The sequence below is a fragment of the Teleopsis dalmanni genome, chromosome 1 (genome assembly GCF_002237135.1).
Source record: "Teleopsis dalmanni isolate 2A chromosome 1, ASM223713v2, whole genome shotgun sequence".
NCBI classification, from domain to species: Eukaryota; Metazoa; Arthropoda; class Insecta; order Diptera; family Diopsidae; genus Teleopsis; species Teleopsis dalmanni.
Genome location: NC_051846.1, coordinates 39,569,942 through 39,589,401, shown reverse-complemented (window position 1 = coordinate 39,589,401; position 19,460 = coordinate 39,569,942). Strand labels below are relative to the sequence as shown.

Sequence of the window (19,460 nt, the reverse complement as noted above, 5' to 3'; positions counted from 1 at the left end):
ACCTTCACGCTTGCTTGACTAAATTCTTGCACGGCGTTAACGTGCCACCGGAATACCAAATGGCTGCTGACAACTAAATCTATGCTTTGCTAAAATGGCTGCTTGGATATGTATCCTACTCTTCTGTTCAGCTGTTCATAGCAGTTTGTTGTCGGTTGTAGGAAATTGCTCACGAATGGACGTAGTGATTTAAAAAGTGATTTTCATTGAATTCGAAATAAGTAAGAAAATTTATGCGGACCAGATTTCAACAAAAAAAAAAAAACAAATAAAACTATTGCAAAATATTCACATAATGCTCTTAATTTAATTGAATTAATATTTTTTTTTTTTAAATTATTATTATGAAATTTTAATGGTAATTTTATCACCAATCATGCAAAAAGCCATCTAAGATATTAGCTCCACTAGGACAATCAGCATACAGTTTCACACAATCCGCGCCAAGTTTACCAGCCTCACTCGCCGCTGTATATATTGAATTCAACTGCTGCTTACCGGGTCTATATTTTATAATATAAAATAGAAAAAATATATTTTTACTCATAAACAATAACACTTACGTTAGCACAATATTTAAAATTGTACCGAATATTCCGACATAATGATCCACTTGCGCATTTTCACATATGGAGCGCAGTAAGCAAGCACGTCCATTTCCATTCTTTCTGCTCATATAGTTTTCAAGTGCTGTGTATACAAATAACCGGGCATCATCTCGTCCATTATCTGCTCTTATATTGTTTTCTATTTTTTTAAGTGAGCGAGAGAATATATGTTCCCATTTATCCCAAGGATAAAGCGGAGTTGTTGGCATTGTATAATGTCCACCTTGTAAATTATATGAACAGACAAGTGCACGCCAAGTAACCGGATCGTCTAGTGGCACCGGCATAGATGGGCCGAGTGACAGCTGCGATAATGATAATATAGTAGAATATTAGTGATATTTAAAAATTGTCTTAACTATATTTAACACTTAATAAAATCAAGCTTTGACGGAAGTTGTTAAAATAATTAAGTCTTGTTTTGAAAAAGTTCTGATTAGAAAGTGTGCTTAACTACCTCTAGATATTTTTATGTTTCAGTGAAATATAACTTCAAAAGTTCAAGTACTAGTTTACTATATTAAGTACATGAACTAAAAAAAATTAAATTTAGCTAGGCACATAATATACGGAATAGAAATAGAAAACCTTTGATATATAAATTCTATAAACATGTTTCGATTTCAAAATAAGTTAAAAAATTGATAAACTTAAAATCTAAATAAAAAACAAACCAATGACCACACCTCAACTTAGTTAAATGATTATATACATCTGTTTAATATCAAAATTAAGCTTAATATAATCAGTTAACTAATACCATGTTCCCACTGCAACTAAATTAATTTATCAATACTCGAAACAGCGTTGTATGTTCAGCCAAACTTGAATATAGGTATTAAATACAATTTTTGTTGTTGTCTTTTAATTTTTATTCGAACCCTTCTAACTTTAAAATAGTTTCTTTTTGTCATAAGACGTGTCATTTTCGACAAAAAATTAACATTAATAAATCAATTTATGATTTACATTTAAACTGTCACTGTACCATTTTAAAGGATTTAATAATTAATACATTAGTATTTAATATTTTATAAAAATTATAACAACACTTTAAGATACATCTACAATTATAAGCGTGCAGAAGCCCTCTATTTCCCTCTATTTCCAGGAAGTAAAGTCAGTTCTGAAGTTAAACACAAAGCATAAGAGCGCTATGTTTTTAAAGCGAAAGACCCTATTCTTCAATTCAATAGAATCTTTAGTTCTGGGATCCTCGCGTCATGTTGAAATTCCATAACTGGATGTTAAAAGTATGTATCACAAACTATAGCTCATTTCAACAAAATTATTAATAAATCATGAAATCTGTATCAATTGATATGTTTTACTTTAGGAATATTGTTATTTTAGTTTAGTTTATATGTATTTTGACCTATTATTTGTGCTCGTGTAAGCTTCAGTGTACTAGGCAGCCACTCTAACCGATGCACAGTGTGACAGAGTAAAATTATCAATAAAAATTCGTTCATTTCTGAACCAATAGAGATATTAAAATAAAGTTTTCCTTAAAAATATTTTTGCCTTTTTTTTGAAAACACAATCGATTTATCGCAATCCCCCCAAATTTGGGACCAATCTCAAAAATAAGTAGAGAAATGAAATTAAGGATATAAAATACTTGTACTATATCACTAATACTCAAAAACTTTCGTGACAATCCGTCCACTTTTTTAAAAATTTCTCTAAAATTTTTCTTACTAATAACTGATTTTAAAAGTTTACAATACCGATAGGGTTCAGAAAATTTCTGATAATTGTATCCAATGAACATGAATTTTTAACATTTGCCATTATCTAAATTTATTTAAATTTAGAAATGTTTTTATCATTACTTGTCTAATGACCAAATTTTATATACATATTTTTGAACGGACTTGTAAGTCAATATTTTTATTTTAATTTTTATTACAAATTATTTTTAATTATTTATTTATTTAAACATAAAAATCAAATACGGATTTGTGTCAGTTGGCTATGAACGCTGACTCTGAGCTTGAAATTTGGCGGTGCACAAGTTCGATTTCTGGTAATTGCAGTCTTAAAAATTATTTACGAATATTTAAATACAAGAATTATTTCCAAGACCACTAATGATGGGTATTTTTGACATTACTTGAAACAGCTGTATGGTCAGTCAAAAATTAAATTAAATATAAATTAAAATAATTTAAAAATAAGAATTTTTGTCGTTGTAGTTCACTACTTTTTGAAACACTTTTTTTTTAATTATTTATAGAAAAATAAATTTTACAGTCGCCGATATTTTAAGGTACCCTCAAAATGACTGTAGACTATAGTAACCATAAAAAATTTTTTTTAATAAGCATTTTAAAAATTTGTGTATTATTTAATATTATTGAATAATATGTCCGTTTAAGAACACACAAAAGTGTGTAATAAAAGTGTAAAAGTTTATAATTATAGAAACAATAATTAGAAAAAATTATTGTTATAATAATAATAATTTAAATTATTATTAATTGAATTTAAATGTTATTGTTTTTCTATTCGAAAAAAGAGATTTTTCTAAATTTTTTTCTTTTGAAAATTTTTTTTATAAAATTTTTTTTTTATGATATTAAATTAGTTATTGCAAAATAGTCTGTTTGTTATTAATTGAATTTAAATGTTAATGTTTTTCTATTGGATAAATAAATTTTTTCTCACTAATTTTATTCTTATGAAATTTTTTTTCATAAAATTTTTTTCTTATGAAATTAAATTATTTATTGCAAAATAGTCTGTTTTTTTTCCTTTAATATATCCTTAATGTTCTTAAACTCACTTTAATAGTACCGCCATTCTGAAAAATGAGATGTCTTTTCTGACGATGTTGCACAAAATCCGTTATATTCACAGTACCGCCGGTACCAGCGATTACCAATGAAATTCTCAAGAATATTAAACTAATCACAAGTTTGAGGATTAACATCTTGCAAAGAGCTTTGTCACGCTTCTACTCCCACGACAGTTTTCACGTAACTGATTAAGACATCACCTAAGAGTAACGAAAGTAGCAGCTCAGCTAACTAACACCTAAGAATTTAAGCCTATAAAAAAAAAATTCTATCTAATATTATTACTGACGGCAAACATATGGAAAAATTTACTAATAAATTCAATATACTTTAATATTTGGGCACCTAATTAACAGTTTAAGTAGATTAATAAATCACTTGTCAACCAAAATAAGTTAAACTCGTGTGCGACTCGTGAGTACACAATGACTTAAGATTTTACGTCTCGACTTCAAATGGCAAGTCATAAAAAACATAAATATTTTTACCATTATTTTCATTTTCATTATTCAAAAAAATATTTTTGTTGTTTACACATTTATTTAGTATGAAATTCTATATTTTTCTAACATAACTTGTTATGTCAAAGTTCACATACAATAGGACAGACCAACAGACGAGAAAGTTTTAAGCAAATCAATCAAAATCAACTCTTTGCCACGCTAATTAACACTTCAGGCAGACATCAACAGAAACAACAACAGCAAGTAAAGGGGGACATTAGCTATAACAGCATCAGTTGCTGTGCTGTTACACTTGCTGTGTTAGTAGTGACAATAATAATGCTAAGCATAACAACAGAAACAACGGAAAGAACAGCAACAATACATATGTATGTAGTCTGAGTTTAATGGAAATAACATTGACAATAATGACCCTCAGTTTAGCCTCTGTTGTTGGGCAAGTTCATTGAAAATGTTAAAAGCAAACAAACAAACAAACAAGCAGTGTAAAGGATACAAAAATGTTCGAAAGCTCAAGTGAATGGTCGAAAATGCCAATATGCTGCTTATAGTATTATCCTAAGTAAACAACAGAACAACGTAAAAAACACACCGAAGCACAACCTCTCACGCACACACACACACGCACACATTGATAATGTAATGTGCACACTAATCCACAAAAAGCCAAACAAACCAAAACCAAAAGCAAAATAAAGAAAAGAAAAAGTTCAGGTTTAAAGGAAAAGCATTAGCCTAGGCTTTAATGTAGTAAACGTAGTCAACATCAGCAGAGCAGTGGACTTAATGCTTAATTCAAAAAAAAGCAGTGCGTTAACTGCAGGCTGCAGCACACGGCAAACATTACAAAAGCAAAAAAGGTTCGAAAACATTCAAAAGTGTTGAATTTCAAGCAGACGACGACGACACACTTTAAACACAGAAGGCAGCAGGCAGCAGGCAGAAGACAGAAGACAGACACGACATATAATAAAGCAAATAACGAAGTAAGCCAACTCTGTGTTAACTTTATATGGAGTAAAAGTATTATGAACATACCTCACTCACTCACTCACTCGCTCACTAACTCCATTTGTTGTCCGCTCCACACACTTTATTGCTACTACATTTACAAAGAAAACGTTATGTATATATATTCGTATCGTGTCGAAGGCAAGGTAATATAATCTGGACGAGCATATCCATTGTGACCATAGCTCAAGTGCAGATACGTGCAATTTTTGCTATGAGTTTATTTAATTTGACTGCAGTAAGGCTTCTCTCCACATTGACTTTAAAATGGACTTGACGCACATTAGGCCTACTATGAGTTGTTTTTTAGTCGGCTCTTTTTGTTGTTTTTGTTTTTGTTTTTATTGTTGCTTGGTTGGTTGGTTGTTAGTTAGAGTAATATTGCCCTTAAACATTTTAAAATAAATTGTTTTAGGCTGCAGGTTAAGTTCTTCTTTCGTTCTCAAATATCTTGGCCCATTGTCTCTATGCAGGGCAAATGGAGCTAATGTCAGTACACCTCATCCCACAATGAACTTCATACATTTTTAACATGTAAAATGTAAATGTTTTTTGCTTTTAGTCTATTTTTCTTATCATCATCTTTGTAAATTTATCAAGATGTCCCTTTTTAATTTAATTGAATTGCTTTTTAGATTTTCTATTTGTTTAATTTTGTAAAGTCAACTATTTTGAGAAAAATTTCAAATATTTTAACAAAATAATTTTTGATAAATATTTTTATATATTTATACATAACTTCAAATTCTCTTCAAATAAATTTCAAAGGAAATCATATTTTTTTCCTGACCATCTGAAAGCAGGTCACCAAAAATTTCACACTGCCATTATATAGAAATCTGTAATTTAGAATTATTAGCATTAGTAATTAAGATAAATCGCTATTAAAATTACGGTTAAAATGCCGATTCAGAATTTTTCATATAATTAAAGTTGAAAAAATTTGAATAATAGAGCAAAAATTTTAGACAAGCATTCGGATACATTTAGTTATAGAGAATCAGTCAGCAGAAAAGTTATCCGACTTGTGATAATAGGTATAAAATACATTAAAAGATAAGTTTTCATGCAAAAAGAATGCAGATTCTTTACGCAGTTACCAAACGATTAGTATAATTTAGATCTAATCAGTTTTAAAGCAAGGTTTTAATCCAAACTCAACTCAACAGATATCATAACCTTTCAAAGGGTTATAAATCCTCAACCATACATGACAAGTATAAAAAACTCAAAAAGGAACATTTTCATCCAAAAAGAATGCAAATCCTTTATGCAGTTACCATACGATTAATATGATGTGGATCTAATGGATATAAAAGAATGGTTTTGATCCCAACTCAACCACTCAAAAAAAAGGAATTGCCTTTCTTAACAGATATCATAACCATTCCAGGGGTTATAAATCCTCAACCATACATGACAAGTATAAAAAACATAAAAAGGTACATTTTCATCCAAAAAGAATGCAGTTTCTTTACGCAGATACCATACGATTAATATGATGTGGATCGAATCGGTTTTAAATCATAGTCCACTCATAAATCCACTCAAAAAAAAAAGAATTGCTTTTCTTAATAGATATCATAACCTTTCCAAGGGTTATAAATCCTCAACCATACATGGCAAGTATAAAAAACATAAAAAGGTACATTTTCATCCAAAAAGAATGCAGTTTCTTTACGCATGCTGGTCTAATAATTTCAAAAGAAAGTTTTTGATCCAAACTCAATCCCTCAAAAACCAGAAATTGCTTTTCTTAACAGTTATCATAACCATTCCAGGGGCTATAGATCCTCAGCCATACATAAACCTTCGAATTTAAAGGTCTTCCCCTTATCCATAGGTTAAAATACTGAGCAAACGTCTTCACAATTAAACACATTTTCATTTCGTGTTTATCACCTCATCACTTTGCCAATGCCACTCTTCGACTTTGACATAAAATACCAAAACGTACAAATAACAAATCTCATTAGTTGCTTGTAATAAAGCAACTAATGAGCCTTTGTATACTCATTTTCCATTTGACCCGGAAACGCAATCCATTAAATGGAACACATTTGAGCATTGAAAAGAAAAATCCTTCAAGACTACATTGACTACAAACCCAGAGTTGATGGCAGGTATTTTTCCAAACTTCGTTTGCTACATGTCGGTCCCAAATAAAATAGGTAAAATTAAGCCCACAGCAGTACCGAGATTATAAATGGTCTAAAATTGTTTCAGTTGACCATTTAGTCGCACAATAGATCTTTTAGATCGCGGTGCATTCAAAGACTATTATTTAATAATAATAAACAACTCTTCTAATATCTAGCAATTGATTGACTTTTTGTTTACCTTTCAGGTCTCATAATATTCCCACTGATATTCTTCCCCCAGCTCAATTTTCCATTGATCTGCTTAATAATATGAACTAAAAATTTTTCCAATTCCTTGCTCTTTATGTGGATTCCAATCCTCACAATCCTCCCCATGATATTCTTCACTCAGCCCAATGGTAGAAGCCTCCTATATTTCTGTTCCTTTATCTGAATGATAACGTGCATTTCACTCTTGTAATGCCTCGCCACAATCGTAATTACAATAATCCCTTGAACAGAGTTTATTCATAGTCAGTAATTACCACCTAGCAAAACCGTCCTCACATTCCTTCCCTCACTTGTTTTAAAATTTTGGCGTAGATGTATTTGTGGTCTTAATACTAAGACTTTTCTATCTTCTAATCTCTGCCTTTCTCTTGATAGGAATAAACGAGGCACTAGCTCCGGACGGAGATGAGCACTGCGACCAGATTGATCTTTCTTACTCTTGATTACTGAAATGGGGTTTTAGCTTTCAACCTTTACGGTGCAATGGTTGAAGTATATTTATTTTCACTGTGGCTTTCGATGCTTTTGATCTATAGAAAGAAATAAATAAAAAAAAGAATTTAGGTAAGATTTTGATCATGGGTCAAAAATGAAACAAATATATGATCCATCAGCAATTAGAAGATTTGGTCAGCTTCTTAACTTTTAGTAATAATCGGTGTCGCTAACATATCAGATACGCTATCGGTCCACTGACTGAAATACGACATTACTACTCACCTTAATACTGTATCTTTTAGTATACCTATATCCCATTTGTTAAGGTAATAAAATAAATGATATCTATATATAAACTAATCTATATACAATATCTATATATAAACTAAAAGAAACTAAAAGAAAATTAAAAGAAACAATATCAATATAAACTCCTTTCAGTTAACCCAGAAAAAATACTTCTTATTACACAAATGTAGGCGTTATATTATAGAATTTTAAACGGATATACATATTTGTGTGTATTAACTCCTTATAACTACTTTATATTCATTAAATAGATTGCCTTACGATTCTATAGCGTCACATTTTTACTTAAAGCACCAAACACCTTGAACGCTCCTGCGATGAAGTAAAAGCGTCACACACCTGCAACAAAAAGTGTGCAACAGCACGATGAAGAGCAAGAATCCTTTGTAAGGATTTTAATTACCTTCTGCATAATTTATATATAAATAGCTAGACAAAAGTAGTTAAGATACTTGAACCAACACGGCTTAAGAAAAGGAAGTAAGTTTCTTGCATGCTTGAAATCGAGGTGAAGGAGCAAAAGTTTGTGGATTTGTGGTTATTAAAATGTTGCCAGGTGTGTGTGTGTGTGTGCTCGAACGAGAAAAAAAAATTGCATGACAATGAATTCATTTTTTTGTAATGGAAATTATGATTTTTTTTTAAATTTAGGGTAAGTAAAATATGTTTTAATAATTATAATAACAAAATGATTTATTCTACTATTTATTTGGAAATATTTTAATTAGAATAATTATAAGTTGTTTTACCAACAAAGTTTCTGAGTGCATTTAATAATTTTAATATAATTAATTAAATACAAGTGTGTATATAAGTCAATATACGGGATATATTATATATTCAAAATTATTAAGAATTTCATCTAATAAATATATTATATTATATAAAATATATTATATAAATACTTTCTCATTATTTATTTAAATTATTAATCATTTAATTTAATAAAAATATGAATGTAGTATAAATTTGTGTGTGTAGAACGAAGTGAATTTAAATACAATGCCTTTCAAAAATATGCCTGCACTGAACGTACTACAGTGGGATTATATTAATATACAAAAATATTTTATTAAAATAATTAATAATTTCATCTCATAAATATATAAATATAATACCTTAACTTACATAAAGATAAAATATTTTCTCATTTTTAATGTTTCAATTTAATTTAATTATTAACCAATTAATTTAGGACGTGTGGAGTTAGGCTAAGTTGATACTAAACCAAATGGGAGATTTTTTGGGAATTTTTGTACTGCTTACATTTAGCCATTTATCAACACGTATCGACACATCTTTTCAAAAAAATAATCATTCACCAAAGCGAACTCTTGCGAATGAACGGAATTTTATATGTACGACTACCTGCGAATATTCGTTCGTTCGCAAGCGTTCGTTTTGGTGTGAATGCACCTTGAGGAATGATGAATGCCTTCTGGCAAGTACTTGAGTAATGACAAACTAAATAAGTGACCCTAAGACACTAATATGACATCAACAATTAAGAGGAGGGACTAACCGATCGGCATGCTTGCATATGAAACCATGTTCCGCTAATGCGGTAATTGTATTAGTCAATTAGAGGTGTGGAGGATAATACAGTTGCTGTTTTTTTTTTGTTTTTGGTTGTAATGGAAAAATGTTATATGTGTTCCGTGTTTATATACTTTAAATACAAATTCTTTTTGATTATAACCAATTTATCACAGACTAAGTGAATGCTTTCCAATTGCAAAACCTCTTACTTGATAACAGAAGCAAATCAGAGGTATCTGGATTAATATCTATATTTACAGGCACTGTACCATTGGACGGCATGGAGCTGGACTTGGTCATCCTTGTGGTGTCTCTTACAAAACAAGTCTGCATACTCTCGAAGAAAGTAGAACACTGGTTGTGTCTATTTCCATACCTGATCAGAACTAGGCTTAACCTTCTTTAATACACTCAGCGATATTTTCGGTATTAGCATTGACCAGAATGCTTCTAGCTAGTTCTAGTTCGACCTTTTGGTACCCACCTTCTTAGCTAATTGGCTTTCTTAGCTAATTGAAGGAGATTGAATCCTCTCCCCCCACTTCAACTAGCTAACTAACTAAGTGAATGTTTACATTCTTAAAATTTATATAACGGGAAGCTGTGTGCTACATTTTGGTAGTTTACTAGGCCCTTCAGCTGCTAGAAGTATTCCTATAACCCGATACCTACATATGGTTTACCATTATACACCCACATTTCATTCATAAAAAATCAATTTGTTAAACTTATAGATATTATGGAAATACCGGATAGATACATAATTACCGATGTCGTTAGAAATGTAGTAAATATTCATATTTCATTGTAATTATTTCACTACTTAAAAGCACTACGAATACGAATTTAATACCGACTGTCGGAATACAAATATGATGATTTAATTAAATTGAATACACATTATGCTAGGCGTATGAATTATCTCTCCAATCGTATATTTGATGAAGTCGCACGAGAAACGAATCCTAAATCCATGAAAGTGGTGCGTATGTATGCCGAAGAGCTTATAAGAGCTTACAACCGTGGCTATATGTTATGGTCAATTGATATTTTAGACTTGTAGAAACGCATATTCTGATGAAAAATCACATCGTCTGTTCCGCTATAAACATTCAAATTTCAAAGAGGAAATAAAACGATTAAGAAAATTGAAAACAAAGGCAGCACCTAAAAAGGGTGAATGTGCACAAAAGAATTAAAGTTAAAAATTTTAATTACCATAAAATAAATTTATTTAAAAAATAAAAATACAAGAAATGATATTAGGTTTTTTCGAATGAAGTATAGAGATGTGACCTTCAATTAATTAACTCTAATGATGTGCGCAGCTGTTTCAAGAAAAAACATTGCTTCATTACCTGCGCACAACTTCAAAAAATTATTTTAACAAATTTATTAATAAAATTTAGAAAATACATAATAAATAAATAACCATATTTAGCTATTTTGATGTACATAGAGGGCAGCCAGGTACTCATCATGAGTAGTCGAATATTTCTTAAGATCACTCATGATGAGCATTTTGCAATACTCGAAACAGAGTTGTATGGTTAACCAAATTTTAATAAATTAAACAAATTTTTGTATTTGTTTTTACTTTGCCATTTGAAGCCGTCTAATAAAAAATTTTATTCATAATATATCAAAAAAGAGTTTCCCAATACATTTCAAACTGTCATAATAATAATAATAATAATAATAGCATAATTATAATACTAGGTATAGTGCAGCAGAGTATTTGCATTAGAATTTTATTTATTTTTAATTCAGGGTAAAGTAGAATTTTATTTTACTTACACTTAACTTCTTTTATTAATAATAATTTTTAAATCTTACAATTTACAAATATATAATATAATTATTTTAAGTCAATCACAAAAAATGTTTATATGGCAACAATTGTAGCATATAACTCATCTCTCTCAATCAAGTATGCGAGTAAAGTAAAACGTCAAGATAAACACACAGTTTGATATATACTACATAATTGTACCAATTTTTCTCATTATAGCTTGTGATTTTCTTTGGCTCGGTCGTGTGTCGAAAGAATTGTGTGAAAAAAATAGAAGTTCTAAGAAAAATCTAAGAAATTAATTTAAAATTTGTAAATAACCACATTAACATCGTGTTAATTTTATATATTCACTTGACTGACTATAATTTGTGAGTAAAATGCTATATATATTGATTAAAAGATTTATTGATTTTTTCGCGTGGTTTGCTAATGGTGCGCCGGCAGCGACCTCCATTTTGAATTTTTTTTATATTTTTTGCATGCATTAAATTTACTAGTATTTTTCAAATTAATAGTTTATAAATTTATAATAGTTAAAATGCGTGGAAGCCGTGGTTATAGTAGTCGTGGAGCAGGACGTGGAGGTGGTAATTATCGGTCCTCTAATTCTTATGGTAATCGCGTTCAATCTTCGGGCGGACGTAGCGGCCGGTACGGTGATAATTACAACTCAGGTGGTGGTGGCGGCTCTTCTCGTTACAATTCTGGTGGCTACAGTGGTGGCGGAAATAGTAGCAATTATGATTCTAGAAATCGTAGTAAATTTTCTGGTGGTGCCAATCGTCATGATACTCTCAATAAGCGTCATTATCGGGTAAATATTTTTCTGTCTTTTATTATATTATGAATTTTGATTCTTGTAATTATTTTTTTTTTATAATTTAGTTAATTCGATTATTTAAAATTACACTTGATAGTGTGCTTAATGGAAGTTTAATTGAGACTTGTTTGTTGAGTTTGGATATAAAAATGTGTTTGTTCGGTACGCAATGCAGTTAATTGCATTGTTTTTATTGTTTAACTGTTAAAATAAGTTCGAAATAATTGCATTAAGACTAATGATGGAATATATTTTTTTTTGTAATTCAGAACGGTACTTCTTTAAAATGTATTACATTTTTTATTGCGCATGCACTTATATGTGCTTTTATTGTGTGTATTACAACTTTTTAACCACCACTGTTACTGCACAATTCTTTAAGCGTAGGCAGTTATTGTTTGAAAACTTATTTTCAATGAACAAAAACATTTGTTTATTTTAAAACCTTTTTTACATTCAAATTATAACAAGTTTTGACTCACTGGTAAATTGTCTATTTGACAGATGTGAGTGTACAGACCGTAAGTCTCAGATTTATTCATTTACACTGACGCCGTATGAACAAAATGTGCTTTAATATTTAACCTCATTTTAGTTTTAAACGCAAATGTATTATGTTATATATAATATCTATTACCACTATTAATAATAGCGTACAATGTAATGTAAAAGTCTTTCACACTTTTTTTTTAAATCCTCCTGGGAAGGCTTGGCGGTACTTTGGTCTCTAAAATGTACTAGGACCAAAAAATTGTTGCTTTCAGAATTTCTATTATTAACGTTTTTTGAAAGCTATAAATCGGTTGCAACAGCGGTCTTACTGCTAGTCTAACTTACAAGACTATAATCTAGTAAAACTAGTCTACTACTAACCACTAATAGTCTAGTCGTGGTTTTAGATGTATTGTCTAAAACCAATATAGCTTTTCTCGGTCCTCTCTATATAGTAGCATTGTTTGAATGAAATACAAACTTAGAGTTTTGGGTGATCTTTGTAATTACTACAATTTGAAAGACCAAAGATTAGGGGTCTTTTTTACAAATTTGTTACGTGAGGAAGAGGTAATAAACTTAAGCACCACAAATAATATATTTTAGAAATAATTTTTATCATAATATATGTAATAATTATAATTGATATTATTATTATGATATACATAATTATTATAATAAATGTGATTATTATAATATATATAATATATAAAATTATTATAGTACATATAATTATGATAATATATATTATTATAATATACATAATGAGGATGTAAGTCATTATGATAGTGTATATTATTATAATATATATTTATATATAATATATATTATTATTATAATATATGTTATTATTATAATATATTTTTATTATAATATGTATATTAATATTATATATAATGTATTAATTATTATAATATATTATTTATATTATTATTATTGTAATATAATTTGTTATTATAATATGTATATATAATTATTATTAATTATACAGAGTAATTATTGTAATATATTTAGTTGTTAATTATAAATTAATGTTATAAACTTATAATATATTATATATAATATTATTATTAGAATATTAAAATATTGATTATTAAATGTATAATTGTTATAGTATATATAATTAATGTAATAAAATATAATTGTGCTATATAAAATTATTCTATTTCGTATTCTTATAGTATTCTATTATTCTAATAATATATTCTATTCTATTATTATAATATTATTAATTATTAAAATATATAATTAGCATATTATAAATAACTATTATGTTTTATATTATTCTTATAATGTATATAATTAAATTATAACGTTATTGCCTTGAAATCTAATAAATAATTTTCATTGCTTTCTTAAAGGACTCATCTCGTGATCGAACCGATGATAGAAAACGTTCTCGCCAAGACGTAAGTACTTCCAAACAATGTATAGCAATTCAATTAACGTAATTTTTTATATAACGCTGTACATATGTAAGCCTTAATCCATATAGATTTTACTCTTATTCCATTTAAGCAAAACAAAAAAATCTAGCATACACTCTAAAAAACTTATATAATAATAGTTATATATTTTATATTTATGCTTAAATAGAAATATATATAGAAAATCGAAAGCTGTTTACTACAGCACTTGAAAATGGAATAGAAGAAAAGATATTTATACAGAAAGGTGATCCAACGAAAGCCAAAATATTAAATGTAAACAACTTCATTTTAAAAGGTCTAAATATGATTATAAAGTGACAATTGCTGCTTTAGTTGGTTCATACAACACAGTCATCGTTAAATTATATATCTATATATATGCCCTATAAATTACTCTATATAGCTTGATATGTGCAACGATTATATTCTACACACAAATAGCGCAGAGCACTGCAAAACTAACTTAATATATTATATGACAATAATATGATAAGATAATGGCTAAGTGCGTCCAAATCTGAACTGAACTGCCTTAAAACATGCGGCTTGGCCCGTGTCCTAAAAGCCTTAATTGAAAAATAAAAAACGCTTAACTAAACTGATATATAGAAGCTGATTTTAAATGACAGTTTTTTACTCGACAAAATTTTAGCACAGAATGTTGTTTCTCCCTTTATTGTCCACTCCTAGAAAAAAAAATAAAAAAATAATTCAGATTACACAAATTTAGCGAAAAAAAATATCAAATTAAAGAAAATTTGTACTTGTTTTTAAAATAAAATAAACATAACATAAAGAAAAACACATCTTCATCATCATCACAGGACTATCGTCGTACAACTTCAGCCGGACGTAATCGTACATCACCGTCTCAAGCGGTATCTGGTTCAAATTATCGTTCAAATGCCGGTAGTGGTTCATATCGTGGCAATACAAGCCGTACGGAACGTGACAATTCCACTTCAAACCGCCATCGTTCACCTCTTGGCCCACCAAAGCGTACTGTCCGCAGTGGTTACATATCTAAAGTGCGTGGCACAATGTCCTCAACAGGCCGTGGCATGCGTTCAACAATACGTGGTGGCGGTACACGTCCTATTCGCAGGGAATCGGAAAATATAAGAATAATGCGCAGAAAGCTATTATTTGCTCAGCAGAGAGAACGTGTAGGTGCGTTGAAACTCGCACGCTTCAAGAGGTAAATACTTAATTTGAATGAGTTATTGATTGTAGACACTCTAAGGAGCAGAACTTAATTTGATTTTCAAACTAATTCGCTGTTGAAATTGACTTCCATTACTGATGTGAAGAAATAAATATGTTTGTATTATTTATATATGAGACGGCCTGTGGATTTGTTGAAAGCATTTATAATCAAGAAATTGTATATATCCGCATATAATGAATGCTGCAATGATTCACTACACATATGCATATTTACTCTCCTTAAATAAATCAAGTTTATTTCACTTTGTTAAAATTACTTAGAAACTAAATTAAAATCATTCTAAATATATTCATTTAGAAGATCTAATTAAGGGAAGATGTGATTAAAGCACCTCGTCCTTTAATAGATCTTCTGTGCTCATGCAAACCATTTATTAATATATATGTCTATATGTATAAAATATATATATTATGAATGTCTATATGAAATGTTTGCATTGTCAGCTCAAAATAACATATTATTTCACGACTTCAAATCTCTAAAGAATATAGCTTAACTAAGCGAACCTATAATTTATGAAACTTGCTTTATTTATGAGTAAAATGCAATTATTGTGTAAATATGATAACTACGGAAGGCTTGGAATTTTTACCTATTTTATCATTGAATAAACGACAACTACCTATTATTACTGTACTACAAATTTTATGAAGATTTTGATTTTGATTTTTTGTGTATATCAGACTACTACAATTTTTCTATGTCTTTAATTACAATGTTATGCATTTGCGTAAAATCAATAGCTCATTGCGCCGTAGAAATAATGTACGCCGTTCAAAAAGTCCACGTGCATCACGTAGCATTAGGAAACGTGAGTCATCTGGTGGTGAAGAGAATAAGGACGATGATGATAAGAGTGATGATGTTGATACCAAGAAAAAATCAAGTAAACGTAGTAGCAGCAAACGTCCGAAGTCTGCAGAAAAAGACGGCGACGAACAACAGTCCGATGAAGATGTTGATGATGAAGATTCGTGGAAACAGCAAAAAGATGATTTGAATACTTCTAGTAAGAGTAAAAAGGGTGAGGATGGTTCGGTTGCAGATGCCGATGAAGCTGATGAAAATAACGATGAAGAAACCGATGAAGTAGCTGAAACAGATGGTGACAAGGACAAGGAATCTGGAGAAAAGGAAATAAAAAAAGAAGGTAAGAAACGTGAAAAGGATGGAACTGAAGAGGAAGATCGTAAAAAGGAGAAGGCTACGAAGAAATCATCAATCAAGGAAGAAAAAGAATCAAGTAGCTCCAAAAAGAAAACCGATCATAGTGATGATGAACATGATAAAAAGGAGAAAACCCGTAGCTCACGTCGTGATGAGCATAGCTCACCTAGAAGAGGTTCTCGATTTATAAAACTGACTTGCATTCATTGTCGCACTAAATGTGTGACTTTCAAAGTAAGTAAATTGTTAAAAAGAAATTAAACTATTTGTACTAACAAAATTTCATTACAGGATTATTCTTATCATTTGCACTCACGTGTCCATAAAAATGCAGTTCGTCAAATTGCTGTACGTCAAAAGGCACATTTGTTACGTTTGCGCGCACGTCAACGTGCCACACAACGTGAAATCGAGGAGAATTCCAAGGAGGAACATGAACCAAAATTCTGTCATTTATGTCGTTTGCATTATCGACAACCAAAAGCTAAACATCAATTGTCTGAGGATCACAAGACCATGAAAAAATTCTTAATGCCCTATTGCTCAACCTGTCATTTGGCATTCAAAAGTCCTATGTTGTATGAGACCCATCGTTGCTCGTTGGAACATATTAAAGTAAGTAACCTATGAATATTAGCAAATGTTTAAACAATAAAATTAAATTTATTTTTATTTTTTTATGATAGAATAAAGCTCGCAAGCGAGATTCAGATAGTGATAACAGCGGTGACGATGATATGCGCGAAATCGATTTAAATAAATTTACAACACTTGATTCAGTGGGTGAAATTGATGAAATCGATGATGATATGGACATCGATGCGCTATTGAATGACTCCGAAATTGGTGGCATTGATGAAGACGATGAAACTAAAGAACGCCAACCGATTGGTGCACAATATGTCAAGAAAATTGATGCATTCTATTGTAAATTGTGTAATCATTACTCTGCCGCTAAAGATACGTTAGAATCGTATACTTCAAAGCATTGTCTTTTGCGTACTCACCTTAAAGCATTTGTACGTCATAAGGAAGAGGAAGAGAAAGCAGAAAAAAGAAGGAAAGAACTAGAAGAAAAGGAAAGTGCTGAAGCAAAAGAGCAGGAAAAGAAGAAAGAGCGTAATTCTAACGATGAGGGTGCTGATGATAATGAGGAAAAAGAAGAAGGTGCAGTTAATGCAGGAAAATCTGATATTGCCGATGACGATGAAGAAGAAAAAAGTGAAGAAGTTGAAGATGAAGAGACTAATGATGCCGATCACAATGAAAATACAGAAAATGGTGACGATCATGTAGAAGACAAGCTATGGGAAGAGGTGGACAAAGATCTTGGAGATTTTTTGCGCGAGGTAGAACCTGCAGAAAATAATGGTGGAGATGATGATGAAATGGGCTACGAAGACGACGAGGAAGGAGAAGTTCTTAATATTGATATTGAAAGGTATGGGAAATATAAAATGTTTTTTATTGTTTGTATAATAAATTGTTTTGCTTTTTGTTGCTTTTAGTGAGAAACAAAAGTCAAAAGAAATAAATGGCAAAAAAGACGAACCTGAGACTAAACATAAATCTAAAACAACTGCAGCAAAGGTTAATACTCCAACAAAGGCTGCTGCAACACCTAAAACCGCTACAAAGTCAAAGCCCCAGCGTAAAAGCACATCAGCTAAATCTTTGGCAGACTCAAAGGAAAAGTCCTCAATAGCGACTAAGTAAATTAAATAGAAATTATTTTGAAATTATTTCAAAGTAACTGCAAAAATTTTTTTTTGTATGATAACAATATCATCCTTAAAGTGTTAAGATTAAGAATAGCATATAAATATATCCTTACATTTTTAATTATGTAATGCAGAAATAATTATAATTGCAATCTAGATTTAGCGATGTCATATTTCATAAAATATGATCGATACTTAAAACAAATATAATTAATTGTCAACCTTAATTCTGTAATAAGGCTTTCAATATTAAATAAATTGTTTTAACAAACCTATAAAGTACATTTATTATTGGCGAGAAATAGTTTATATGGTATAACTAAACTTATAGTTACTTTAAAGTTCCACCCATCTCATTGACTAAATTGAATATCTCTCATAAACTTCATAATTATTCAGTGATTGATCTAAGATCTGCGTACCTCCCCGTGCGGAGACTGATTGCTCTAAGATTAGATAGTGGTAAATAGGATAGCCTATCAATTTTCGCATATAACTTCAGGGCTCTGTCCCTTATGTATTTTTTGATCGGGTCTATTCTAAGGTCTCTTAGCATGTCGTTTGTGCGGATGTACCAAGGCACTTTGAATAACAGTCCCAGCATAGTTCACTACAGTTCTTGAATTGAATCTTTTAATTAGTTTTGAAGCTGATACGACTAATACATGCACATACTATTCCTTCATTATCTTTCTGTATAATAAACGGAATAGATATCCTATGCTCAAAGAGAGAAAAGTAAAGAATATTTCATACATATGGATTGAAAATTGCGAAATTCTCTACATTAAAAATTATTTGAAGAAAATGAAAGCTTAGAAAATATAGATGAGTGTTGGGCTATTAGTCAGATTCTTTTGATTTGGTTTTTTAATAAAAAATTTTTTATTGTTTTATTTATTTAATTTATATTTCCGACGTTTTCGTTATTTAAAACCATCATCAGTATATATGATATATCAGTATATGAGTATATATCATCAATATATATAAAATAGACTTAGAAAATATTCCTCAAACTGAATCGATTTAACGCTAGAAAATCTCACTTTTATTTTAAATATCATCTTCTATCCTCGCGCAGAGTGCTTTTAAAAATTCATTATTTTCATTAAATTATTATTATTTACAATATTTAATTTTCAATTTAATATTTTTAAACAATTTCATTTTATTTGAACCGTATTTCACACAATTATTTATTTTTATTTTATTAATTTATTTCTATTAGATTTCTAATTTTATTATTTTAATATGTATTTAAA

The 19,460-nt window shown here is 29.7% G+C and overlaps 2 protein-coding genes across 2 annotated transcripts; one reads left to right on the top strand and one right to left on the bottom strand.

Moving 5' to 3' along the window:
• Positions 1-367: 367 nt before the first annotated feature.
• On the bottom strand, positions 368-3,543 carry LOC119679887. The gene is made up of 3 exons (XM_038092476.1): positions 3,397-3,543; positions 564-913; positions 368-503 (listed from the first exon to the last, which is right to left on the bottom strand). Exons 1-3 carry the CDS (start codon positions 3,541-3,543, stop codon positions 368-370), a joined length of 633 nt encoding a protein of 210 aa, XP_037948404.1.
• Positions 3,544-11,559: 8,016 nt separating this feature from the next.
• On the top strand, positions 11,560-18,365 carry LOC119665751 (glutamic acid-rich protein). Its single transcript, XM_038074997.1, has 8 exons — positions 11,560-11,705; positions 11,871-12,151; positions 14,011-14,058; positions 14,904-15,277; positions 16,051-16,708; positions 16,766-17,089; positions 17,161-17,915; positions 17,983-18,365. The coding sequence occupies exons 2-8, from the start codon at positions 11,876-11,878 to the stop codon at positions 18,188-18,190; spliced, it is 2,643 nt and encodes an 880-aa protein (XP_037930925.1). The 5' UTR covers positions 11,560-11,705; positions 11,871-11,875; the 3' UTR covers positions 18,191-18,365.
• The last annotated feature ends 1,095 nt before the right edge of the window (positions 18,366-19,460 follow it).